We start from the raw sequence: 27883 nt of genomic DNA, 5'->3' as shown, positions 1-27883 counted from the left end.
AAAAAAAAGCACATTTAAAATTTAGTTTTTATTTTTTAATGCATGTTATTTTAACCTATAAATCTCTGGCCCTTTATAAACCCCTATATTTCTTTTTAGAGTTGTTTTTTAATCTAATTGCTTTTAGACAAAGAGACGTTTAAGGAAATAACTTTAAATTAATTTTGATTGATTTTATAAGTCCGTGAAAATCAAATTGATTAACAATTCAAGTTGTAAATTAAATCAAAATCAACTTGTGTTTTTTATGAACTTAAATTCTTAATTATCTTGCAGATAACAGAACATGGAACAAAATCTGTAAAATCAAACATTTCTTCAAAGCTCTTTTACTTCTTTAAATCTGGAAATGCTTAAAGTAAATCCAAACTTCCACAGATTTTTCTGCATAGGAAATTCCCCAGTTGACACCAACACACGACTTTCAGTTTTTCCCTCCTTTAAATTTTCTCTGCTCTGTCGACTCTTCTGCCTTCAATCAAAGCTGCAACTTTTTCCTCACGAGACGATTTATTGTGCAAACATCCGACTCAATCAACTAGTCCCTTAAAAATAACAGAACCTGCTGAAAACTGGCCTCTCTGGTGAAACTCTGTGGTGAACATGGCAGCTGAATGGCAACGCCGATTGGCTGCAGTGGCGGCTGAATGGCAACGCCGATTGGCTGCAGTGGCGGCTGAATGGCAACGCCGATTGGCTGCAGTGGCGGCTGAATGGCAACGCCGATTGGCTGCAGTGGCGGCTGAATGGCAACGCCGATTGGCTGCAGTGGCTGAATGGAGCCGATTGGCTGCAGTGGCGGCTGAATGGAGCCGATTGGCTGCAGTGGCTGAATGGAGCCGATTGGCTGCAGTGGCGGCTGAATGGCAACGCCGATTGGCTGCAGTGGCGGCTGAATGGAGCCGATTGGCTGCAGTGGCTGAATGGAGCCGATTGGCTGCAGTGGCGGCTGAATGGCAACGCCGATTGGCTGCAGTGGCGGCTGAATGGAGCCGATTGGTTTCAGCTCTGATGGGTTTCCAAGGACCGGCCAGTCTCACCAGTCTGCATGGTGAGGTGCATTGTGGGATATGACCTATCTGTGCTGTGCACTTTGTGAGTGTGTGTGTGTGTGTGTGTGTGTTTTAGTTACAGTGACTGTGGTTCTTGTGTTTTTAGGTGTATGACAGGTGGGAACCGTTGGAGATCTGAGAGGTGATGCTGGCGCTCCTGCTCATGCCCTGTTCACTCCTCCCCCCCGATGACGTCCTCCTCATAGCCTGCGGGCTGTTCCTCACCCCTCCTGCGCCTCCCTGACTACTTCTCTGACTCCCTCCTCCGGGATGGTGGAGGCTCCAGGGCGGCGGGCCACCTGCAAGCATGGGGTGGCCCCAGGGCTGCTGCGAACTGGAGCCCCCCTGGTGGTGACTGTGATGGCTGCCTCCTCCACCGCCTCCGGGCCACTGGCTTCCCCCCTGACCTCCCTGGCCTCCTCCACCGCCTCCGCCCCCCCAGCCTCCTTGGGAGTCTGGGGCCAGGTTGGTGAGCACCATGTTGCTGAAGCCCAGCCGCAGCGACTCCGAGTCGAAGGCCTCGATCTCCCGGGCCTGGCGCTCCAGCAGCGAGCGGATTCGCTCCAAGCGCTCGTTCTGGAGGGAAAGCATTTCCTCTTCAATCTGAGGGGGAGAAAAAAAACATATGGTTAACAGAAGAAAAAAACATTAAAACCTAACAAGTATTTTTGGTCTAGTTTGTTCTGCATATACACTTAAATAAAACAAAACTAGTTTATAAGTAACTTTCCAGCAAACAGAAGTTTGTTTTGAGTCACTAATTCCTTAGTGTTGATGAAAAACTATTAGTTATCTACAGTGGAACAAGACATTTTTCCATATTATTAGTACTTCTAACATGTACTTTTTCATCAATATTAAAACAAACGCCTATTTTTTGATGAAAAACTACCTGTAAGCTAGTTTTGCTTATTTCAAATGTGCCAAGGTATTTGCACTGGAAACGCCTGGTAAAGTTTTGTGGTTTTGCACCTTCATTAACTTCCCGACAAACGCAGAACTTTGCTTACTTTCTGCTCCAGCAGCGCCCTCCGCAGCGACACCCGCTGCTCCAGGTCCCGCCTCTCCTTGTCGTGCTGCGCGTCTGTCTGCATCTTGATCTTGCTCTGGTAGGCGTTGAGAAGCTCCAGCTCCTGCTGCAGCTGCATCCTCAGAACCTGACACTCGCCCTCCTGGGCCTCGTCCAGCCGCAGCTGCAGGCGGGGCGGCCGCATCGCAGAGAGAGAAGGAATAAACCATTTGCTGACACATTAATGCAACTGATAGTAAACGAGCAACAAAGACAGAAAAATCAGGGCTGCAACTGACCATTACTTAAGTTCTGATGATTTAGCAGATAAAATAAATAATTTGAATGCATGCATGTGTAATAGAATTGAAATTATTTTTTTGTAAAGTGCACTGGATTACATTTGTTGTGAATTGGAGCTACATAAATAGTTTGGATTGAATAAAAAAAAAACATTTTATTGCCTAAATGCAACAACATTTATTTAGTGAATGTTTGATCATTTGTTGCAAAGGATGCATGAAAAACAGACCAACAATACTTCTAAGCTCAGCTTTTTCTGCTTGAATCAACAATGACTGTAGGGCTGATGTGTTGATTATTTTTTTGATTAGTAATCAATAACTGGACTGGAAAAGGTGATTAATAGATTTTTTTTTTTTTTACAGAGTTTGTAAAAGGTGAAGCTTGCGCCACTGGAGACGTTCTGGATAGAACATATTTACACAAAGCTTTTTTTTTTTTAAATCTTATATGCAAAGTGTTTATTTTTTTGTATAATTTTGGTTTAACTGCTGCTCTGAGTCTGGTGTTCTTTCAACAAATGGCCATTTTTTTGAGTCTGAAACCTCCAGATTAAGCGATTTCTGAATTAGGTGACTATTATTTCAATAATAGATTAATCCGATTAATCAAGGATTTTTTCCCGTTTCAGGATTCGATCAGTGAAGCAGACGCTCACCGCCTGGGTGGAGAGCATCTCGTTGATGGAGTGGTCGTACTGCTCGGCCAGGATGGCCAGCTTCCTGGTCTGCTCCTCCTTCAGCCTCTTCAGGACGGCCTTGTGCTCAGATTTGGGCGTGGTCTCCAGGAGGTGGTTCCTGAGGGCCTTGTACTGCCGGGTCTGCGTCTTACACGTCTCCTGGAACTGCTTCTTGATCTGAAGCTCCTTGGACTGAAGAAGAGAAGTTGGTTTTTAGGTGGATTGTTTGTTCAGGAAAGAAGCTCTTGTGCCCTGATCCTTGTACCTTGAGGCTCTTGGGTTGCTGCCGGACCTCCATCACATGCTTGCGCCTCAGCTCCCTCTCCCTCCTCTTGTTGTACTCCAGCTGGTTGGTGAGCTCCGTCTGGTGCTGGGTCCGGATCAGGTCGGCGCGCGCCCTCTGGATGGTCGCCAGATGCCTGAACTCCAGCTCCTGCATGGACTCATGGTGCCTCAGCAGCATCGCATGTTCCAGGTCCTTCTGTGTTTGCCGCTTGTTCAGCTCCTAGCGAGAGTTGTAAAAGGTCGTTCAAACAAAGAAATAAGCTAAAAGCGGCGTTTATGTTTAAGTGCCTTTATGTACCTCTCTTGCCAAATCCTGCTCCACGTTGTGTCTGGCAATGAGGATCCTCCGTTTGAACCGCCGACACTCCAGCTCCAGGTACTGCCTCTGCCTCCTCAGCAGGTTGGCCTCTTCTTCCGCCTGCAATAATCGGACAAACACGTCAACTCCCACAAACCTTACAGAGCTTTTCCTTTACGTTATTTTTTTAAAAAGCACATAATCCCCAGGGTGTCTTTGAAATGCTCACCTGAAAGTGCTGAATGTTTTCTTTCTGTTTGGACAGCCACTCCTGCTTCTCCTTTTTGGGAGTTGACTGGTTCTCGCTAAGTTCCTGTCACACAAGTATCATTTAGGTCATTCATTTAGGTCACCCGGATCAACATTTAGATTGAGATATTATTCAAACTGATCAGCAACAATCACAGGTGACCAGAGCATTTGCAGGGTTACCTCTTTTAGCTGCTCCTTGCGTAGTTTATATTCTCGCTTCTGTGACTCCAAAAAGCTGCTCAGCTCCTTCTTCTGCTGAACCTGGATGTGCTGCTGGAACTTCTTCTCATCGTTGGCAAATGTCTTCAGCTAAATCACATAACAAATAAATAGATACCACATAAATAACGGCTCCTAGCATAATAATTAGCTTCAGCTTGGCTACGTACATCCTTCTCCAGTGCGGCCTGGTGTTTCTTCAGCAGCTTCTCCATCTCCTGAGTGAAGTTGTTCCTCAGACTCTCGAGCTCCTTGTCCAGCCTCAGCCGGTGCTCGTCCATCTCTCCTTTCAGCTTGTTCTCCAGGGCCATCAGGTGCTTCTGATGCTGCCGCCTCATGCGTTTGTAACCCGACATCTGCTCCCGTAGCTCTGAGTCCTGCTCGTGTTCCTGCATCTCGCGCGTCACCTGCAAGACGCCGTCCGTGATGAGAACAGCAGGAGAGTCCAGAGAGAGAGGAGGAGAAGAGAGAGGGTGGTCTTACAAGTGACGCCGTGCGTATGGTGGCGAAGTGCTCTCTGTTGCGGTAGTGCTTCCTCGGGGCCTGAGCCGGCGCTGGCTGGGGCTCGGTGGGCTGACTGCTGGCCGCCTGCTCCCCAGAGAGACTCTCCTCTTCCTCCTGGATGAAGAGCAGAAATAAAAATCATCCCTTTTGCTCAGAAACTATGAATAAGAGTATTACACAATATATAAAACACATTTAGGTTACTGTAGCATTTCGTTTCGACGTGCCAAATTTCCCACACTACCTAAATTAAGGTTAGTGCGCCCTCTGCTGGCTCCTGAAAGTCACACTCAAAGTTTAAAGCAACCCTTCAAGGATAAGCTGGTGCAGATGAAGATGATGGATGGATGGATGGATGGATGGATGGATGGATGGATGTGCTCAATAAATTTAACTAATTACATAATCTCAGCCATGCAGTGGCCCACACATTTTTTCAGCTTTCACAGGCTAAACAAACAAAGCAGTAAGTGGCTCTGCTAAAAAATGTTCTGAGAAATCAAACTGTATTTCTGTTATTCTCCCCGGAAAATAAGCAAAGCAATTAAAAACACTAAGTTTTACCCACAAATGTCTCAAAAGAAAGTTTTATTTGGACAGCGTTGCCTCGTATTGGATGTTTAGGAGGAATCTCTTTTCCACGTTAGGCTGCTGGTATATTGTTTGGACTGAGCTGCATAAATAAAAAGTTTTTGTGAATTAGTGATAATTAACTTGATTGTAACTTGAAAAAATGCAGAAATGTCAATTCTCTAAATTAAGCCTAAACTAAACATATTTATTTTACTGACAATTTTTTATTTAATATTTTTACTTCTTTACTCAAAACGTGGATTGCTTGGTTTATTTTAATAAACATCTTCCATTATTTACAACATTATGGTCCTAAATATTTGAGGGGTTTTCTGGTATTTTATGCTTTGTTGATTTCCTTTCATCACTATGTGGTTGTAAGTTGATAACTTATGTTTTGCATTTATGTTTAGTGCAAAAAACCCAAACAAAACAAAAGGGCTTACAGCATAAACATTCATTTGCAGTTGGGTTTGTGATCAAATCTCTCATGGTTGAATCCAGATTTGGTTTCAAACATGTTTGCATGACTGAGGTGTGGTCCGATCGATCCCCCCCTTCAACTTGGCGATGAGGCTTCAGTCTCTCTCATGCCAACAGAGTTTTGTGCCAACTTGCCCTCATTACTGGAAACTGATGCAGAAGTTTCCCAACTGGGAATCGAGGGTAAAATGGGGCAAAACTAATCATCAACCCAGGCGAAGAGGCCTGGTGTCCTGCTACTTTTAGACGTCTCTCTGGTCCAACACACCTCAGTCAAATGGCTGAATTACCTTAAATTTGTTCCTTTCCAAGCCTGTTAGCTTAGCTACTCTGGTTTTGTAAACAAACTGCACAGCGCTGTGCGACGTTCCAAACGTCAATGATTCAAACTGTTCTCATTTTCATCCAACACTGGAGGCCTTCACACAACAGCTGGATTTATATATTTACTGACAAACAGGTGGGTCCTATTTACCTATTAGCTGACTTCGAAGGCAATTAGCTTCACAAGAGTTTATTACTTTCTTTAGAGGCGTTGGATTAAAACGAAGCACAACACACTTGTGCTTATTTGTATTTTTTAAATCTTTTTATCTGTTCTGATCCACTTCTATGCCTTTTTGTTTTGGTTTATATCAAATCCACCAAAAACAGACATTTTTAGTTCAAACAAGACAAAATGAGAAAAACTTCTAGATGAATGAAGACTCCTGTGAAGGCACCGAATGGAAACTGCAGCGTTTTGAGACGTTTGGTGTAACGGTTCACTGCTGTGCAGCTACAAAAAGCCTGGACTGAAACGACGACAATGTACAGCTCCGATTTTCTAACATCACCTTGTCTGAACGAACAGGCCACGAGTGGGCGGACATTACAGAGCCATTAGCTTTTCACAACAGGACAGATAATGTAGGCTAAGCTGAAGACTGGGACACAAAGTGACAAACATTTCACATCGGTCTCGGTGCCCAAATTATTCATGGACACAAAAAATGGAAGGAAAAAAAAAGAGCAGCCACTAAAAGCAACATTTCCATTTTGTTTGGAGATGATTTTTTTTATCTTAGGTTCTTTCTTTTTTTTTTTTTTTTTTTTTAACTTTATTTTTGAATAGGATTTTATACAAATCAAGCCATAACAGTATACAATGAAATAAAAATAAAATAAATAAACATACAAATAGATAAAATTGAATGTCACAACCAGGACCGTAATCGACACTCAAAAAAAAAAAAAAAACCCAACAAAGAGGTCACCAAGGGAGGGGAACAGTTATATCATACAAAAAGATAAGACTTAACTGACAAATAACTGATAAACGGGTTACAGTGTATGTAAAGTTCTGTGAGGAGTCAGGCGGGTGGAAGTTTGTTTCCATATTTACCAAGACCTGCCAGGCTACTCAACACCTGGCTCCTCATACCGCACCTGATGAAGTAATAATGGAACTCAATTTATTCTCGAGTTCCTATAAGTTAACCATTTCGACCAAAATTTTTTAATTTTGTTTTCCTGAAGTCTGATGGAGAAGGTGAGCCTTTCCAACTCCCAAATTTCTTCAACGATCGCTGTCCAATCCCTCAATGTCGGTGAGGTCCTACTAAGCCACTTTCTTGTAATTGATTTTTTCCCTGCAATCAATAAAATTTTCAACAAGTACTTATCCTGAGTGCTGAGTTCTTTTGGTATATTACTTAAATATATAGTTTTAAAATTGTGTTCAATTTCAAAACCAAGAATTACACTTATCTCTTTAGATATCTTTGACCAATAGGAATAGATCAATGGGCAATCCCAAAAAATATGAAAGTGGTCAGCCATTACATTATTACATCGTCTCCAACAAAGCCCAGCCTCAGCTCTACCGGACTGGGTAAATGTTCTTTTGGGGGTAGTGAAAAATCTAACAATATTCTTCCAAGAGAATTCTCTCCAACATCCTGAGCTGGTGGTGGTGGAGTTAATTTGGCATACGTTTAACCATTCATCCTCTGTCAGTGATATTTTTGCCTCCCTTTCCCATGATATTTTGATATAAAATGTTGATGTTTTTTTAATAGCTTCTAGGCATGTATATAGTCTGGACAGCTTTTTCTTGCAGGGTTTATCTTTGTAAGCATCAATAAAGACATTAATGAGGTCTTGATCATATTTCTCCGATATTTTAATGTTCTTATTAAAGTGGTGCCTGAGCTGCAAATATCTGAAAAAGTCTCGTTTGTCAAGGTCAAATTTTTCTTGTAGTTGTTGGAAACTATCCAGATCGGTTCCAGAGGAAATCACGCAGTATGATGTAATGCCTTTTCTGGTTAGTTGATTGAATTTTGAGTCAAGTTGTGCTGGTACAAAATCCCTATCAAGTTCAATCCATCTTAATAACCTAGTTTTCCTCTCTAAAAGTGGGTTGCGGAACTCTCTAAACCAGATGCTGAGGGGGACTTTTGTAGAAGCGCTCAACTCTTCTGAGTATCTGGTGTAGAGGTATTTATCCCCCAGCAGGGCTTGCAGGGGGATGTCGATTTGACTTAGTTCTAGTTCTTTCCATTTTGCTTCATATCCCTCTTCACACCAGTAAACCGCAAATTGTAGTTGTGCTGCTCTATAATAATTTTCTAAACATGGGAGTGACATCCCACCTTTATCTCTTGGTAATTGTAATGTTTTATAGCGTACCCTTGGTTTCTTATTCCGCCATATAAATCTGGAGATGGTCCGGTTCCACTCGTTAAACTGCTTTGTAGGGATTTCTATTGGTAAAGATTGAAAAAGGAACAACAGTTGAGGTAGAATGATCATTTTTATGATCTCTATTCGGTTGTACAAATCGAGAATCAAAGGGGCCCACCTGTCCAAGTTATTTTTGACTTTATTCGTTATAATGCCATAATTTGCTTTGTATATTTTGTTTCTGTTTCTAGTAATATTAATACCTAAATATTTCATGGTTTTTGTTTTCCAATTAAATTTGAATCGATTGCTTATATCCTCTCGCGGTAAATAGTGGAAACACAGGGTCTGAGTTTTTCCAATATTTAATTTAAAACCTGAATAAAGTCCAAATTGGTGAAAGCAGGACATGAGGTTAGGTAGACTGGCATCTGGGTCAGATAAGGTCACCAGAACATCATCAGCGTATAAACTGGTTTTGTATTCTCTTCCCTTAAAAAGGATTCCCTTAATTTCTGGATCTTCCCTAATTTTTTGAGCAAGTGGCTCTATGAAAAGTGCAAAAAGAATTGGACTCAGGGGGCATCCTTGCCGGCATCCTCGTTCCAGTGGGAATGTTCCTGAAAGGCCACCGTTTATTTTGATCCGGGCTACTGGCGAACTGTATATTGATTTTAAACAACTTATGAGAGTATTATTAAAGCCAAACCGCTGTAGGACCAGATATAAGTATTCCCATCTTACAGAATCAAACGCTTTTTCAGCATCGAAACTGATTGCTAAAGATTTCAAATTATTTCTGTTCATAATGTCGAGTAATTGTAACGTTCGCCTCACATTATCCTGTGTGCGTCTATTTTTAATAAATCCTGTCTGGTCTGTATCAATCAGTTCAGGGATGATATTTTCTAGCCTACTAACAATAATTGAAGTGAATATTTTATAATCAGTATTCAACACCGAGATAGGCCGGTATGAGCTACATTCACTTTTATCCTTTCCTGGTTTAGGTATAACAGATATTATCGCTTGTTTCCAGGATGGAGGGGTCTCACCTCCTTTAAGCACATAATTAAAACAATTTAGCAGCAAAGGTCTTATAGAATTCCTAAACATTTTATACCATTCAGCTGGTAATCCATCACCACCTGGTGACTTACTTGTCTTCAATTTTGAGATGGCTTTATCGACCTCTGCCGGTGTTATTTCCGCAGATATCCAATTATTTTGTTCTATGCCAATTGAGGGGAGATCTAACGAGTCCAGAAACTGCTTCACTAAGGAAAGGTCGGTTAATTTGGGTTGACTATATAATTTCCTATAGAATATTTCAAATGAATTATGTATTTCTTCCGGGGAGAAACTCAACTGATTAGAAATAGGATTTTTAATTTTAAAGATAGACCTGTCTAGTTGTTGTTGTTTTAGTCTCCAGGCTAATATTTTTTTTGCTCGAGGTCCATTTTCATAATAAGTTTGTTTTACGTATTTGAGATTAAGTATAACCTTATCATTGAGTTTTCTATTTAGCTCCCCTTTTATTGCTGCAATTTGTTGTAGCAAGGAGGGGTCTTTGGTTTCAATATGTTTCTGCTCTAGAATATTTAGCTGTTTTGTCAGGTCATTGAATTGCTCAGATTTCTCTTTTTTCTTCCTTGATGCCCACATAATAATTTTCCCACGTAGTACTGCTTTTGCCGCATCCCATAATATACTTGGGGACAATTCATTGCTGTCATTGAAATCTAGGTAATCTGTGAATTCCTTGTTAACAAATTCTTCAAATTTATCATCGTTCAACAAAGCTGTGTTAAGTCTCCAAATTGTAGTCTTAGGATGAGAATCTAAACGTAGTGTCAAATATACCCCTGAATGATCCGACACGTCTCTGGTACCAATACTGCAGTCTAGGACCCTATATCTGTCTGCTCTAAATAGAAAAAAATAGTCAATTCTTGAATAAAAGCCATGTGAGTGTGAGTAAAAGGTGAACTCCTTAGCCAATGGGTGGCATTCCCTCCAGACATCAAATAGGCCTATCCTTTTTATCATTTTCTTTATATACAAAGATTCTGGGTTGGTTTTTTTTAAAGGGTTTGAGGAATCCAAGGAAGGATGCAGTTGAGCATTCCAGTCCCCTCCACATATCAAAACACCAGATGCTTCTGCCAATATGAGGTCGAGCATTTTATCAATAAAGGTTCTGTCATGTCCTGGGGGTCTATATACGTTAAGTAAAGTTACTTCATTTGAGTCTAATGTTCCCTTTACCAGAACAAAACGACCTTCCTTGTCTGTAATTTGTTTAGATACCTGGAAGTCCACATTATTTGCAATTAATATTGCCACACCCCTAGCGTGTCCATTTGAGTAGGATGAGTAAAATGTCCTTTTAAAACCCATTTTTTTTAATTTTTCATGGCTCTCTTTGATTAAGTGGGTTTCCTGCCAGAAGATTATTTGTTGTTGTTCTCTCTTCATTTTAGCTATAAGCTTTCCTCTTTTAATTGGATTCTGTAACCCGTGAACATTAATAGTTATAAATTTATATTGCTGTTGGAACATAAATCTTTAAATGAATAAATCCCTCTAACTTACACATCCAAGGTGACCATAACAGCAGAACATTTATAAAAATCAAAAACAAAGAACCTGTAACTTCTAACCTTACAACAGGAACGACTTCCACAACAAAACGACTCATTAAGGAGTCTTGGGTGAAGAGAAAATTCCCCATGGGACTCTTCTCATGGGGGGTCTCTCCAGTGCAAACTGACATAGCTCATACGAGTATAATCTCAGTGCACGATCAGAGCCTTTAAACCGGCTCCCAAAAACAGTCATGTATTATCTACTTTATTTTAAATCAGTAACGTATTTCTTAACATTGGCAAAGGCTAAACAAAGGATTATTATGATAATGTCTGACAGCGTCTCTATACGCAAATATTCATATCTTAGTCCACATTCTGGGTCAGTCATTGTGATCCTTATCTTACCGCAATAGTTTTAACGAGCGGTGCTTAGCTTGAAAAGGCGGTTGTGTCTCCAGCTTCAAGGCGAAATCCGCTGAGTTTCTTCCGTGCTCTCTCTCTGTGTGCGTCGGTGTTCCGACGTTTGGCCTCCACCGTCACCCAGGACAGTCTGTCCAATATCTCCATCGGCGCCGCCGCAGGTACACCAACGTTGCTATTGCATTCGGGAGCGAGACCTCTCCTCTGCAGGTCCTTCAAGGCTTCCACCGCGCTGCCATACGTGATCGGGCCATCATCAAAAAACACACGGAGTTTAGCCGGTGGCGGGGTTTGGAAACGGAGACCTTTTTCTTTCAGAAGTTTTCTAATAGGGGCGTAAGCTTTCCTCTTCTTTTGGGTCTCTGCCGGATAGTCCTGATCGAAATAAACCCGCTGCTGGCTAAGACGAATCTCTCCTTTCTTCCACGCGGCACGAAGCACCAAGTCCCTGGTTCTAAATGCAAGAAAGGAGATCACCACGGAGCGGGGGTTCGCATTTTGCGGTGGTTTGGGACCCAAAGCCCGATGGCAGCGCTGTATAGCTAAATCGATATCCTGGAGTGACAGCTCAGCCTTAATGAAACCATCCATAAATTCCAGCAGATTATCTCCCTCTGTGTCTTCCGGAATCCCGTACACACGGATGTTGTTTCTACGTGAACGTGCTTCTAAATCAGTCAGTTTGGCTTGAATTTTATCTTGGTTGTTTATAGTTTGAGACAGCACCTCTTTCGCCGCCGCGGACCACTCCTCCAATTCTGCCACACGTTGTAACGACTCCTCCGCTCTCTTTTGGTTCTCCTTTAAATCCAACACGATTTCGTTTAGCTTTCCATTAATTTCCTCTTGGAAACTTCTTAAATCTCTTTTCATGTCGGTAGAGAAGTCTTCACGAAAGCCGCACAGCTCTTCCTTCATGTCTGCACGGATAGCTACAATCTCTTTGTGAATAGCTCCGATGCTAGCTTGAAGCCCCTCCATAGCCATGTGCTGCGTAGTTACGCCTTCGTCTAGTAGTGAATTTCTCTCGCTTGTTTCGTATGTCTGTTTTAATTTAACGTTACTTTTCGATGCCTTTCCCCTTTTCATCATAGAATAATCGGTCTTAGAGGGTAAATTCAGCTCTGACAAAGGGGAAAATAGCCGACCGAGTTGGGAGCTCTAGTTCAATGCGTCTGCTCACCTCAGCGCCATAACCGGAAGTCCTCCTTAGGTTCTTTCTTAAGCCTTAAAGTGAAGAAGGTAAGTGAATACTTGATAAATACAGGAACACTAAAGGAATATAATTAAACGAAGATGCAGCCCCAGTCAGAACAAGATAAACTCTCCACTGAAAGCAGCTTACATACTGAAAATATTAGAACTCCAGGAATTTTTCCCACATTGTCAAGCTTTGACAATAAAATTCAAAGAATTTAATCTGGATTTTAACCAAGAGGCAAAGGCTGCTCAACATGTTACAGATATGAAGTCATCAGTTTGAAATCCAATATTTATTGGCTAGCACATTATAAACAAAGTGTCCTGATATCACACTCTACATGTCAGTAATATATTAAGGCTGTTGGATGGAGTTTCATTGCCGTTGCTTCCCACAGCAAACACAGATGGCAGAGTCTAAAACACTAAAGGTCCAGGCTGCGCTGGAGGCAAGCTGACAACTCACATCCTCACTCCAATATTTACCAAAAGTATCACCATCGCAAGATTTCCCATCAAGCAGTTCTGTGATAGTCAAACATTAAACATTGTACAATTGTGAAAATGGAAGAAATACGATAAAGACCAGGAACACAGCAGATGGGTTGGTGATAAGGTGCAGTTCGATCTGGCACTGGAAAATGGAAACAGTGTGGTTCTCTGTCAGAGCCGATCACCTTCACACATCGACATTTGAGATGGGAGAATCTGTCAAGAGAGCGACTGCGTTTCTTGGACTCTACAGATTTGGGCTTGTCCCCTCAAAGAACCACAGAGCGTTCCCATCTTAGCCTAAAAAGTCCTGCCGATAAGTCATAGCTTAGCAGCGATTCAGTCAGCTGAGAGCCACTCTGAGCCAGGAGACGACAGAAATAATACCTTAGTGAGGAAGGTGTTAGGCCCCGTCGCTAGGTGTGATGCTGTCCTCTGAGATCGGTTTTTATTCTTCCTCTACTTCTATAATTGTGGTTGGCAAACAATGCAATGGAGCATTATGGCCACCAATAAGTAAGGAGTGTGGACCGAATGTCACCAAAAAGAAAGAAAACTCATATCTTATTGTCTAAACTACATGGTTTTAACAAAAGAAATGGAATATAACTTTTACTTCTTGAGTCTTAAATCAATAAGGTTTGGTTGGATGATACTGGAAGCAAAATAAGACATAAAAACACCAATATGCCTCCAGTAATCAGCTGATAAACTTACAATCTAGACTGGATTAAGAAGAGTGTGTCATGCTGATAAAACTATGACAAACTGAATTAATTGCCACACAGCTTTAACCTGCTGTCTGCACAGCTCTTTTCTCTTTGGTTCAGTAAAGGTTTTCCTCACTGTCCTGACATTTTGACGTGTTAAGAGCTCTCTGAAAGCCCAAGACTCTTTTCTATTCTATGAAAAATCTTAACACTTCAGAATATCAACTATTTATCCTTAAATGACGTCACTTTTTATTTTTCATATTGTAATTCGATCTGTGTGTATGTGTATGCTGCAACTGCACAGTAATTTCCCTGTTGGGATGAATAAAGTACTTCTATTCTATTCTACTAGGACCTACTTTTAGTCTAGGATTCTTTGAATATGAACCTTGGGTCCAAAGAGGTAAACATGCTGTTTGACAGTTTTTGCTTGTTAAATATATCCTGTGTTCATTGGAGATCATAACTTCCAACATGTACAACCTGGAGATTATGAGGTTATAAGATGATGTAACAGATTTCAGTGTCCCTCTACCCACCGGTTTGACGTGTATCACGGAGCTGTTGGACATGACCGTGTGGTCTCCGTCCATCAGGTCAAGCTCGCTGCGGTTGTCCTGCGCCGCTTCGTTCAGGCTGTTGACAGAGCTGCTCTGGGAGCTGGCGCTGATGGACATGCTGGGGATGGACTGGTTGCTGCCGACGCTGTTCACCGTTCCTGTGCGACCTCCGCCGAGCTCCAGGTCCTGGAGCAGAGTGGACAGAGCACACGGATAGAAAGCAAGGGAGAGAGAGAGAGAGAAGAAGAAAGACCAGGAGGCACAGACATGCACAGAAACCAGCATATGCTTAATTATTTGCTCTAAATGAAGGAGCAAATACAGAAACAAAATCCTCCAACGGACCTCATCTCCATCCTGGGCTTCGGTGGTGGGCCCATTGTGAGCCTCCTGAAGGAGGATCTTCTTCATCTTGCGGTACTGCAAGTTGTCCAGCTCCCGAACTGCATCCTTGGTTCTCTGAATGAGATCCATCAACACGGAGTCCGGACGCTCACGCTGGAGAAACGCGTGCTGGAGGGCAGGGCAACAAGGAGGGAGAAATAAACCAGGATAGATACACGAGTCACAGTAACTCCAAGTAGGACAAACAGTGAGGAATTATAGAACAAAGATAAAACCAATTTAAACACCAAAGGCACAAAATGATGAAACCAGATCAAAATTCAAGAATCAATAAATCACTTGCAGATTTTCAGTTTAGCTCTGACCAAAGATCAAATGATCGCAAAAAAATAAAAAATAATCAAAAGATCTTTTCCTGATGAATGAATGAATGAGAGAAGAAGACCGACATTTATCGACAGTTTTCCATCTCAACTCAATGGTCTTGCTGCGTAAAATCGTGCTGCTTGTGTGTGAACTTACACCCAACATGTCGTCAGAATGCGGCCTGTCTTGAGGGTTTTTCTGAAGGCAAGAGTCGATAAAGTTTCTAAAGTAATCCGTCCTGGAATAAAGGTGAAAAGACAGAAGGTCAAAACTAAACAGAATCTATCAGACCAAAGTATCAACACTGAAAATACAAAGTTTCCCTGAGTGACGATAATGAAATGCAAACATAAGTACTCTTAAGCTCAGACCATATGATGTTCCCTTCTGTTCTCATTATAGATCATTTAACATACATGAAGATAAAAATAGAAACCAGTGCTCACCATTCACTGGACTGCAGAGTGGGGCTCTCATTCTGCGCTATGTGGTATAAGGCACTCATTGCATTCATATTAAACAATGGAGGCTTCCTCTCCGCTGAAAAAGAAATGGTCAGACAACATTTCCAAGTTACAGGGTCATGGATCCTTCTACTGGATGAAAATATCAAGTAAAGTCCTCAGGGACATGCCTCACACCGCTGGTCCACACTGACGAAGTGCTGTGACGTACCTAATTCTATACAGGTAATGCCTAAAGACCAGACGTCCACTTTCCCGTCATACTGGCCCTCGTCCATAGCTAGAATCACCTCCGGGGCCATCCTGGGGAAAAGCACAAATCAGAGTTCACTGTAAATCTACGGAATACTTCCGTCACACTCTGTTGTTTGAGATCCTTCGTTTTACCTTCATGTGACAGAATTTAAAGAAACACAAAAAACAAAACAGTGGCAAAGTTAAGATTTTCTTTCCCACTGACGTGTGTTAATGTTTAAATTTGGAGTTTAAGCTGCTGTGAAGAGAAACTGGAGAGTCACATTTGACTGCAGGAGCTGCTGGTAGCCTTTAGCATGAATATGCAAACGGAGGTAAACTCTTTTTACAGTCAAATCTACTGTGGAAGATCAAAATATTTCCAGGAAGTCATAAACTACAAACACTATTTTTATAGGGGTAGGGAAGAATCTTTTTTATTTTTGTTCAAACTTGGCAGGCCGTTTAGGTGCATGTAAACCATTTTTACTTACCAATATGGCGTTCCCACAAAGGAGTTGGCAGGTGAGGCGATGGAGGCGGAGCCAAAGTCTGCCAGCTTGACTTGGCCAGGCTCAGTCAGCAGGATGTTACCCGCTTTCACATCCCTGAAACATGAAATCAGAGCGACGGAGAGCGATCAGTGGCGTACTGTGAACACAAACAGACCTGCGTCATGTGAAGCCCCTCACCTGTGGATCATGTTGTGGGAATGAAGGTACGCCAGCCCCTGCAGAGCACCATGTGTAATGGCAGCAATCTCAACTTCTTGTAAAGGTTTTTTATGGACTGTAGCAGAAAGAAAAATATTAAGAGGTAATGATTCTGACTTTCTAATCAGGGTAAACAAGCAGCCAGAAATCTTTTTTTTTTTTTTTTTTTACTTTAGCTCACCTTCAAGCAGGTCAGAGGCTGAGCCAAGGCAATACTCCATCACCAGCTAAAAGCAAGCACCGATCTTAATTCCTCCACACATACACCAGTAAATGATTGGTTGTACAAAAAGGTGACATTTTAATCAAATTCAGCTGGTGGAAATGAATAACTTACCCATGCTGTGTGCTCACGAAGGTAGCATCCTTTGTATTCTATGCTGTTAGGGTGTCGGATCCTCTGGAGAAACTTCACCTCCTTTATGATGTCCTGCCATTTCTGCAGGAGACAAAACAGGTTCAGCGCTTTTATCGGCTGCCTGCTCAGAGACGGTTGCAGGAGCAAGCGCATCGATAAAACATACGGCAGAAATGGGTGTCAACTTTGGGAGATAAAAAGCGACGTCTCAAACCTCAGCACTGCTCTTAATCCGAACTTCAACCGGTGAAACAAACTGAGATTTTCTACATTTTCACTTAATGTCTGGAAATCTAAATATTTCTCTTCATTCTTGTGTCATCTTAATACATTTACTCAGACCTGGAAAATGTCATATTTTTCCAGACTGCCCAATAGCCTCATTTTATTTATGAAACTAGACTGTGTAACAAAAAAAAAAGAAAGAAATGTGTCTTGCCTCGTTAGATTGTTTGCCGCTGTAGGACATCTTCTTAATCGCCACCACCTCATTCGTTCGCACATCCCGTGCCTGGGAAACAAAAAGCACATCTGTTGATTCGCATTTCAAATGAAACACGTGTTTGACCTTTAACTTTCTGTACATTAATCTCAACAACAAGGTCCTTGTTTACGCCAGCAGAGTAAGGATCATTTAGAAACTGCAGTCAGATGTGAAACATCAGGAAAGTCAGAAACTCTGTGTAATTAAACTCCTTCATGGACGGATGTGATTAGATCAGTCAAGCTTTACTGAACAGGACATAGCTTCTACTGCAACACTTATCTGCCAAAATCTGAAACAGTAATGTATGGAAAACAGGCTGTGTTTGAATCCTTAATTTGGCAGGTAAAATACCTATTCAATAGAACCTTTTACTGCTAAGATACAGTAAATTGCACACAAAGTACAGGGGGTGTAAATAATTGATGCCTTACGAAGTAGACAGCCCCGAAGCTGCCATGACCAATCTCTCGGAGGTCAGAGAAAAGCTTCTCTGGATCTTCTTTGAAGAACAGCTCGGCCACGTCCGGGTCCTTCAGGCTGCCCGCCCTGGCAGAGGAAGGCATCCTGGTCTACGCAGTCCCGTATGGCCCGCACAGAGGGGATGGGACTATCTGGGCGCAGAGCTACACCAAAGCAGCTGAAGACTCATTTGCAGCTATGTGGGAGCCTGAGGAAGTCAGCACATGGGCACCTGGACAGGCAGAAGATAAAGGAGGATTGAGGTGTGAGAAAAGGCAGAGAGAAAAAAGAAAACAACAAAAAGCATTCATTTTGCACAGAAAGAGGGAGATATGCGGGATGAGTCAGAAAGCCAGCATTTGAGCAGAGATGATAAAAAAAAAAAACACAAAAAGGTGTGATCCACAGTGAGAATAGTCGGACAGAACATCTCTTCATCTTAAACTCAAACTGCTGAAGCTCAAACTGTTTATGCCCCAAAACTGGACTGATGCCTCAGTCTGACAATGACATTCTAACATCTTTATGACGATGTTTTTCCTAATCAGCTTCACATAAATACGTCCATTAACAAGTCGTGAGACAGCACAGCTGAAGGAAGTCCTGATATATTCAGCATCAGCTCTCCAGACAAAGTAAATAACAAACAGTTTCCTCAGAAATGTCAGCAGCTCTTTGAATAATTGAAATAGCTGGTTATTCTTCCAGCTGCTGACAATAGCATGATGAACTAACTACAGAGTCATCACTAACGCATCTGTTTAGACTGCTTCAGCAATTACTGCAGATCTGAAAGCTACCGGCGTGACTGGGGCAATGCAAATATCGCAGGATTGATTTAGTGTCCACAACCAGGAGGCGGCCCACAGTAATGAGAAGCAAGATGAATAGGAATGCAAGCTCTTCTCTAAATGCAATTCATCAACTTTACTCCAGTTATAACATGAACTCTGTAGGATATTATTCATATTCTGAGAAAATGTGTGTACCTTTTACATGCCAACGCACACTGTACACCAGGGGGGTCAAACGTGTGGCCTGTGGACCATTCACAGCCCTCTGGATGATTTTAAATGGCCAACGACCACAATTCAAGAACGTTACAGGCGATGGTTGCAGACACACTTTATTTAATTATTTTAATTATAGGGTGAGATTTTCACTGAGGTTATGCATTTTAAAAATAAAAAAATTAAATTTGGCAAAAAAATGGACAATGCTAAGTACAGCACAAAAAATGTGTCCTTTAATCAACTAAATTGTTTTGCTAGTGTTTAAACTGTTTACATGCAGACTAGAGCACGTAAACAGCAGGCCTACTTAAAAAAAAGTCACCCATATATTATTCTAGGGAATGATTACAGATCATATCGTAGAAAACACTCAAAATAATCCGAATACACAGTCTATTTTTTTAAATTGGTGTTTAATTATTGACAAAGTTAAAAAAAAAAGAATCTAAAAACAATATCTTGGTAATAATAATAAAAAAATGTGGAACCTTCAAACTGACAGCTTGACACTAAAGTTACAGAGAGTGAAATTATCAATGAGTCATATCACAACAGAGAGTAAACATGCTAGCACTAGCTTAGCATTTCAGGAAACAACTCTGGATGTAAACATCAATAAATGCATCTGCCAACCTTCTGACTGAGTGAGGTAAATGGGACACAATAACAATACCTTACATAGAATATTTGGGTGTTCTTTTCCAAGCAAACATGGCATTTTGTGAAATTCAACGGAGCATCTGACCGAAACTTTGGTTTCAGTTAGACCAGAAACCACAAAGACTCTTTTGTCATCTTTGAGCTATTCTGGCGTCACCGTCCATCAGGGAGAACATGTTTTACATAGCACTAGATAAAAATCATTTCCGTTTTATTAATAGATCACCAAATAAAATAAATCTCAAGTTGGTTTATTTTTGACTTTCCGGTTTGCTTTCAAGGAGTTCAACCAATTAAAAACTAATTACCATGTTCACAACTTTAAAGGTTTGTTCTCTTGAATGTAAAATTCAAATGTGGACACCCATTTATAGATGTGCCACCATTTATTTGAACTGTATGATGATGTACTATGATGATATCTGGTATGTGCAGTGAACCCCCACAGCGGTAAAACACATTAAACCTCTCAGATTTCAAAGTGATCCTCCCAGGGCATCATTTGATGATATCTGAGCTCATGTTGCCAATCCTGCTCATCAACATCTTTCTAAAGCAACATAAAAACACAACGAAGTGAACTGACTTTTCTCTTTTACCATAAAATTAACACTTATTAATGTAAGGGCCACCAAAACTCCCAAAAATCCCTAATGCTCAAATTACCTTTCAATAACGGTCACCAACAGGCCCGGTTGGGTAATAAGCCAACACATGGTCAGGAGTGAAGATTTCCTGTAATGTTTTTGAAACATGAAGTTTTTCCAGCTAAAACCAGACGGTACTTCCTCATGCTTAAGATGTTATGCCCTATTCATACTGCATTCCTTTCCTCTTATGCCAACAAGCAAACAACATTACAAGCTGGAAAACACAATATTTCCTTGTACTTATTAAAATGACACATTAAATAAAACACCAGAATACAGTATCGATATTATTAAAAATCTCTTTGTGACTAAAAATATTTAACACCTCAAAAAAAAAAAAAAAAAAAAAACTAAAATATATTTGGGAATTTCAGAGCGTAATCTTCTCATCGGTCAGACTTCTCCCCACCTCTAGATGTGGTTTCATCTTTTGAAGAGATTCCCAGAATCAAAACTAAGGAAAACAAAATTCAGCATCAGAGCTGATTAAGAAAATCTGCTGACCTCAATCGCTACTGCATTCTTAAATTATGTTTGTGAATCTGGCTTTTTCCTCACACTATATTAGTTTCAATAGTTTTGATCTTGTTCTGTCATTAATTAGTGAAAACTTAGTAATAAAGAATGTTATTGCCTTATGAGGCTCGACTGCAACTCTGAAGGAGACCAATTAAGAACCTCGTTTCTTTCTGGCTCCTTACGTTTCAGGTAAACATCATCATCTCTTGCTTTTATGTCCTAAGGTCACTGGATTTTAGTTTATGATCCAGCATGAAGCAAAAACAGCATGATACTTTGAGATTATACTCATACAGAGTAAGAAGGAAAAAAGCTAAAGCACAATCAGCTATTTCTCTCCGTTTGTCACACACTCAATGAAACAGAACACTGAGCACAGTCACAAGACTAAATCTGGAAGAGATGTGCCCAACTGCAGTGTGTGTGTGTGTGTGTAATTACTCAGAGGAACAGTGTGTTCAAAATAAAAATCACAGAATTTTTTCCCCTCTTACAGCTAGAGGAAAATGATTATTTGATGAGTTGTGTGAATTGCTTTTCTATGTCCTGTTAAATAAACAAAAAGAGGCTAATGAAGAGGCAAAAGACGAAGAGCTGAAGGTGCAGTGCAGAGAACGAGTCAGTAAGACATGGAGAGGTGGATAATAAATAATCAAACGCTTTTATTGATTTCTAGAGTGAATCTCATCAGAACTTCACATTATTGGCAAAGGATAAACAACTCTGAAATGTGCTGGTTTTTCAAAAATATTAAAAACTGATGGCCTAAAGAATTTACTCAAAGACGTACATCTACTTTTTAGATGTTACTCTAGAAATTAGAGTTACATCTAATGTTTAGATGTAATCATAGCAAAGTGTTTGGACACAACTAAACAATATTTGAGTGAATTATAAGAGCACTACTGCTGCAGATGGAGACAGGTTTGATGGCATCCCTTGTAAAGATAAAAAGCCTTAAGATATGTTTTTATTAATTCTACAACTGGAAACAAAATCAGTGGTAAAAAATAGTGGAAGAGTCTCTTTTAAAAAAGTATTTTTTTTTTTTTTTTTTTTTACCTGATCAGAGCTTCTAGGAACCCCTACTTAGAAATCTATGACTTCTTGTTTTCCTTTTATATAAGTATAATGTGACACAGGTCCAATAGATTGGACAAGGAACCATTTTTATCTTGTCACCACACACAAAAAGCAAGGAGAGGTAAAAAAAAAAAAAAAAAGCTCATCCAGAGCTCATTATTAGAGAAAACAGTGACATCTTAGGTTCAATGAGTCAGCTAGTAAAAGCCACCCGGTTGTTTGGAAGGGATTTCAGGAAAAGCCCCTTTCTGCCCCATCATCACAAGAGTGAGCAAGTTTGTTCAACTCCACTGGGACTTTCAACAGGATGCTGTGTGCTTTGGTCGAATGAGACCAAGACAGATTTTTGGCAAACTCGATGTGGGTTTGGCATGAAACAAAGGTTCTGGAAAAGCACCTCTTGGATACGGTAGCAGCTACTGAAGGGGTTCTTGTTATAAAAAAAAAAAAAGTAAGAACCACCGATTTAAGGAGAACAAATCATCAAAGACGTCTCCCTCTTTGTGAATTGTTGCAAAAGATTAAAATGCATAAAAGGTCAACACCTGGTGAAAAACAAAAATATGTTTTTCAAAGAAACAATTATTTAATAAATGTGCTCACATGCAAGGCTTTGGTTTTCTGTTTTCCAAACATAAGATGGATTTATTTTAGGCCTTTTTCACATCTTTGACAAACCATTTTGTGCATGTTGACATATTAAGACTGTGGAGTTGGTTTTTAATGAAAAGTTATCAAGCAGAATTCTTCAGAGAGCGTGATAGTGTTTGTAAAGAATAACAGCTATATATTGATTATGTTTTATTTCATTCATTCATATAAACTATATTATCTACACACCCTTTCTTACAGATGCTCACTGAGAGATGCTTAATGCTGCAATACTAAATAATTCAAAACAGAAATGCACTTAGGCTGTTCGTCTTCTAAACTGATCGGCTTCATGAAACTGGCCTTGATGCACATGAAATATTTCCTAGCTTCTCATTGCAAAAGATATTAATTTATAAACAGAAGCCACATTATTTAAGTGTTTCCAACCCATTTAAGAGTTCAGTAAAATGAATAAACGGTATGTTTAACTGTTCACATGTTAAAAAAAAAAAAAAAAAAAGAAACACCAGTCACCAGCAGTACTGGAATCAATCAATAAACCGAGTGTTGGTGTAGGATTACTCACTGATCATCAGGCAGGCGCTCAATAAAAGCAACACAGTAACGTTACAGCTGTTTGTTCGGAGAAAATATTAATTTCAGGACCTACATCAGAGCTGTTATCCAAACGGCTTACACACACACTACATCTCTATCCCAAGATGGAGGGTGGGGCGTCCACGCTCTTGCTTCCCAGACTGATTACAGATTGTTGACTTGACTGAAGGGAGGAAGTCAAAACTCTCCAGCACCCCCGCCCCGAATTCAAAAAGGTGACACATCCCATTTTTTGCAGCTACAGTCACACGATTGCGATGGGAGAGGAAAGAAGTGACCAAACGCTAAGAGGATTTAAGCTACCACATTTCAACCGCCGGGCTCCATTCACCTTCCTGCAACTAAAATAAATGGCACCACTGTAAAATCACCAATGTGCTAAACTGTGTCTGGACTGCAGAAAGCAGAGTTAAAAACTGCAGCACCTTCAACAAGACAAGAATGAAACACATACTGCTTATATCAAGATCATCAGTTGCAACTTTTAAAACTCCAAAAATGTTCATTTCATTAGAATCCTATGGATTCAAGTTATTTTACCGACAAGGTTCCAGAATTGTTACAGTTTTAAATATTGTAATGAATCATATCTGTTGATAGATAATTAGTGATTAGCTATTTTGTCTTAAATATCTGAAATCCTGGCGTGACCTTTCTTTTTTTATCCAGTTTTCAATGAGACACGGTGGGAAACCTGAAACTGCTGCTGTGCACATTACTCAGCAGGTTGTTGCTAGGTAACCGAAGAGTGAGTTGATCGTACCAACGTAGCTTAGCTAGCCATGAGAGGTTGAGCAGCTGAAGTCTTTCCTCTGCCTACATCCCCCAGAATGCTGTGCGGTTCCGGATTGGAGTTCGGTGAATCTTTGAAAATTCTGTCAGCTGTGTTATTTATTGATTTTGATCACCTGTCTATAATGTTACTGACTTATTCTCCAGCCCTACATGAACATACATTAAAAGAGTGGTGCCCCTTCCCCACTTGTTGCTGCTAATATTTTGAAACCATGTTTTTTTGTACTCAAAGTTTCTATTTTTACAATCTTCCATGCCTACTGTAAAGTGAATAAGTATGTAATAAGCAAATCAAACAGCAAATTATAAATAATTATTTCACTTTCTACACTACATATTTGCTGAACTACATAACAAGAATAAAATAATCTGATTGACACCTTTTTCCTTGATCCTAGTGTCACATTTATGTCATTCAAAGAAAAAACAAAAAGCACAAATATGGTCTAAACCAATAATAAACACATGGACATGAACGCCTAAGAGGTTTTCACAGAATCTCAAGGTCTTTGAAGCCTTGACTAACATGAAGGTTTCACAGTTTCCACAAAAAGTACAAAAAAACTTGCATAAATTATCTACTTATAGAAAAGCTGCAATTATTCCTGCTTCTTCCACATTGATTGCTACTGTTATAATAATGTTATCTGGAATTCATTAATCATTGTTTTGAGTATAAAACAAGGCCTTAAAAATCCAGACTGGCTGCTGACTAAAGTTAAGACTAAAAACATTTTTACTGTTGTGCTATTCATAGAGCAGTAAATAACATACTCAAAGTACATATGCAGCTAGATGCTTAACAAATATGCTGCTGGTTTAACAACAGTTGTGTTTTTTAAACAGTATTATCACTCTACTACTCTATGCTCCATAGACCGAGAGAAAACTAATAATTCTGATAACTCCAATAACTACTGACTTTTTAGTAAAAGGACCACAGACAAGAAAATAATGGTTACACCGGAAAGTTTTGTGGTTTTATAACTGTATTTTTAATTACACTGAATAATGTAGTCTATAAAAATGTTCTTTATGCTTACTTTATCATAAAAACTGAATTAAAAATAAAAAACATTTTTTCACTGTGAACAACACCATTAAAACCAGAAGACAATGAAGCAGTCATCAGGCATTACAACTGAAATGAAAAACACAGTAGGGTTAAGGTTAATGTGCCTTATAAATGCTGTGCAAAAATCATATCTGTTATGGAAAGTAGGAGGCTCATCCTGAGGAGCAATTTGCTCTGCAGAGGCAGACTATCAATGGCTAAATAAAGCAGGGTAGGCTTTATTCCAGAGTCTAATCCATTTTTCCTGGGAGACACTTAAATCCATCATGCTGTTTGTCCATATTCAGTGCCCTCTGATACAAAGCTGGCAAGTAAAACATTAAAACTTTAAAAGGGGCTTCAGTCAGAGCCTTTGAAAGCACTGTACTTGAAGCAATCACGCAGTGATGGAAAGAAAGAGAATGACAGGAGCACAAATCTCCAAAAACAACAAAAAACTTTCAGGTTTAGCATAAAGACTGCATTAAACCCGTTTACAGGTGAGCTGCTCATACTGCAGTGCTCGCTTCACTGGGTTTATATCCATCCAGCGCACAGAACACGGTGTGGGTGTTCAGGTACATGAGGTTATCCAGCCACTGACATAACATTTAAGCTGCCTTCATCCTCTGTTTACAAATCCCAACGTATTGCCATGCACGATTTATATTAACAATGCTCCTAATGCAGGTCATACACCGTGTCATGTAAAACTTCAGCGACAAAAAGTCCCAGATAAAGCCAGCAGAAGGGCAGCCTACTGAGTGCTAGCCCGTGTTACGCAATATCAACACACAAAGCTGAGGAATGCGACTCACGTCAGCGCATAAAAAACAGCCATCAGCTGCCGATGGATCCTTTGCCAGCCGCTCTAACGCGATATTAGGGCACTGATTCGTTGTCTTCCACTGCCCTGTGCTGCTTGTAAACACACAGCCATAACACGAAACTTATGTGCGACATATACAGGAGAGCCAGGACCGATGTCACCAATTAATCACACACAGCAGTCGATGACTCATGATACCTCTGGTGGATAAGAAAACTTCCCAAACCAAACAAAACACATCCAGAGCCGAGCTGGACTTGACGTTTAGCGTAAGGCTACACTGGACAAAAACAAAACCGAGGGAGTGGCACGGCTTGCAACGATCGCTGCATAAAGCGGATTAGCAAGCTAACCGCATCCAGCTAACACTTATTTGATAAAGCGATCTGCATCCATTATTTACATCTCCAATTAGCTCCTTACTCCGTGTCCCTGCACGTTTAGATTAACTACGATTCCCGTTGACATTAAAAACATTTTTTTATGCAATCAACTGATCACCACACAAACCGAAATTGAGAAATATGAAATATGTCGAAGAGAAACAAGATAAAAGTTGTGACAGTAACTTTCTGTTAGCAGGCGAATAGCAGTAAATCTGACTGGCTAGCCCGGATGCTAATAGGCGTTGAAAACAAGCCTCCGAAAAAAAAACAAAAAAACAACTGTTGTAAAAACTAAAATCATCAACCGTTAATAGGAAAAAAAAGATTAGACTCACCAAGTAAATGGGGAAATCCACATGAGTTGAGTTATTAGGTGAACAATTCAGTCACCCTGCTCGCAGCAGCCCGGGGTGGCTAAAAATCACAGACAGTCAATGCAGTTCAGAGAAATCAAAGTGGGAATTTCGCTAGTTGTAAAGATAGCAATGCTAATTCGCTAACCAAACCGCATAACTGCCCTACCCAAACACATAACAGTCTAGCTTGCTTCAAGTCTTCCCTATTTCTCCACACTAACGATATTCGTGTCTGTCGCCTGTGTTGGCTGCCGAGGGCGGCAGGAATAACAACAATTTAAAGCAACGCAAGGCTAGCTAAGCTGGGAGATGGCTAACGACAGCCAAGCATTAACTGTCATTGGGAGCTGGCTGGCCAAACCCGCTAGCTGCTAACGTCAGGCAGCAGCCAGCAAAGTTTCTCTAAAAATGGCGGCGAAGGGAGAATCTCCTCCCTTCCACTGAAAAGCAAAGCGACTGATTCTTTAAAAACAGAGTCGAAGCAAAGAATTTAACCTGGTCGTGAGCGGATCGTGTTTATGCGGGGACTAACTGCAGCGCTCTCCCTGGTCTCCCAGTTAAGGCGATGCTGTGACATCCAGCAGAGGCAAGCTGAGGTGTGCGGAGGGAGAGCCATACACATAATGACTTGTTAACACGATATTGGGTCCAGGGGCACTTATGATTGCAGAGGATAAATGAGTGTCTTTATTGTGTGTTTGGTTTTATGCACTTCCAGCCCCTCACTTAGACCCTAACCTGACTAACTGTTTCAGTCTTAATCTGGCGTCTATAAACAGCCAATCGTCAACACCAATATTATATCATATGTTCTTCAGATCATAAGTCTGTTTCCAAGCATCAGACTGTAAAAGATAAACAACAATAATAATGTATAAACTATAGCCTCATATGATTAAAATATGACTACCTCATTCAGGGAATTGATAATAATATCCGTATTATGATGACGTGTGGTAAGATAGCTTGTGTGATGTTGCAAAATGTAAACAGCAGCTTAACCTCTGTCAGCTGAAATATATTGAATTTATTTATTTTTTTTACCCTTTTGTACATCTAGAATGACGTTTTTAATGATACGGACTCATTTTGTCCAATCAGTAAAGAGTTTGAGGTATAATTTAATATTTTTCAGACGCATCACTGATTCATAAAAAACACTAACAACTTTGTGTTCGCTAAGCTACATTCCACAGCAGGGCGACATATATAGCTGTAATCTACGCCAAGAAAAGATAAAGAGGCGACGGCAACGTGCATGGCAGCAGAGAGGTTAAAGATGGACATTCCACAACAGGCTGCAGGCGGGCGGACCAATCAGCTTCCAGAAGAGGCTTAGCGGGGCTTCGATTGGTTGTCTGGCATCCCTGTTGTCATGATGATGGGAATCAGGGCCTGCCTGTGTGGTCTGTATCCAGGCGAGGAAGTCTACTGATGCAAAAGGATGCTAATGGTTCAGCTGCAGAGGCACCAATCCCTGGGACCTCTCCGGATGTGACATTTAGAGACTTTTAGCATCGGTTAAGAAGAATAGATCTCTTTATACAGCCCCGATTTGTGAAACAAGTTATATTATATATATGCTTATGTATACAAT

The 27883-nt window shown here is 40.6% G+C and overlaps 1 protein-coding gene across 2 annotated transcripts; it reads right to left on the bottom strand.

Annotated features, from left to right (window-relative positions):
* Window positions 1–746: 746 nt before the first annotated feature.
* taok1b (TAO kinase 1b) lies at window positions 747–27827 on the bottom strand. 2 transcript variants are annotated; one of them, XM_014977472.2, is made up of 22 exons: window positions 26782–27827; window positions 26266–26344; window positions 17702–17961; window positions 17223–17294; window positions 16763–16864; window positions 16607–16652; window positions 16405–16501; window positions 16207–16320; window positions 15690–15781; window positions 15461–15554; window positions 15171–15252; window positions 14649–14816; window positions 14283–14489; window positions 4581–4715; window positions 4268–4504; window positions 4059–4187; window positions 3856–3939; window positions 3627–3746; window positions 3309–3548; window positions 3023–3235; window positions 2063–2245; window positions 747–1655 (listed from the first exon to the last, which is right to left on the bottom strand). In XM_014977472.2, the coding sequence occupies exons 3-22, from the start codon at window positions 17831–17833 to the stop codon at window positions 1155–1157; spliced, it is 3048 nt and encodes a 1015-aa protein (XP_014832958.2). In that variant the 5' UTR covers window positions 17834–17961; window positions 26266–26344; window positions 26782–27827; the 3' UTR covers window positions 747–1154. The 2 variants fall into 2 exon arrangements, with proteins under 2 accessions (XP_014832958.2, XP_087868847.1); XM_088012721.1 differs by lacking the exon at window positions 26782–27827 and having other exon boundaries at window positions 26266–26761.
* Window positions 27828–27883: the final 56 nt, after the last annotated feature.

Source organism: Poecilia mexicana, unplaced genomic scaffold, assembly GCF_051168715.1.
Source record: "Poecilia mexicana isolate PSO_F unplaced genomic scaffold, ASM5116871v1 scaffold_14, whole genome shotgun sequence".
NCBI lineage: Eukaryota > Metazoa > Chordata > Actinopteri > Cyprinodontiformes > Poeciliidae > Poecilia > Poecilia mexicana.
Note: the sequence above shows the minus strand (reverse complement) of the source record. Positions and strands in the feature narration are given on the sequence as shown.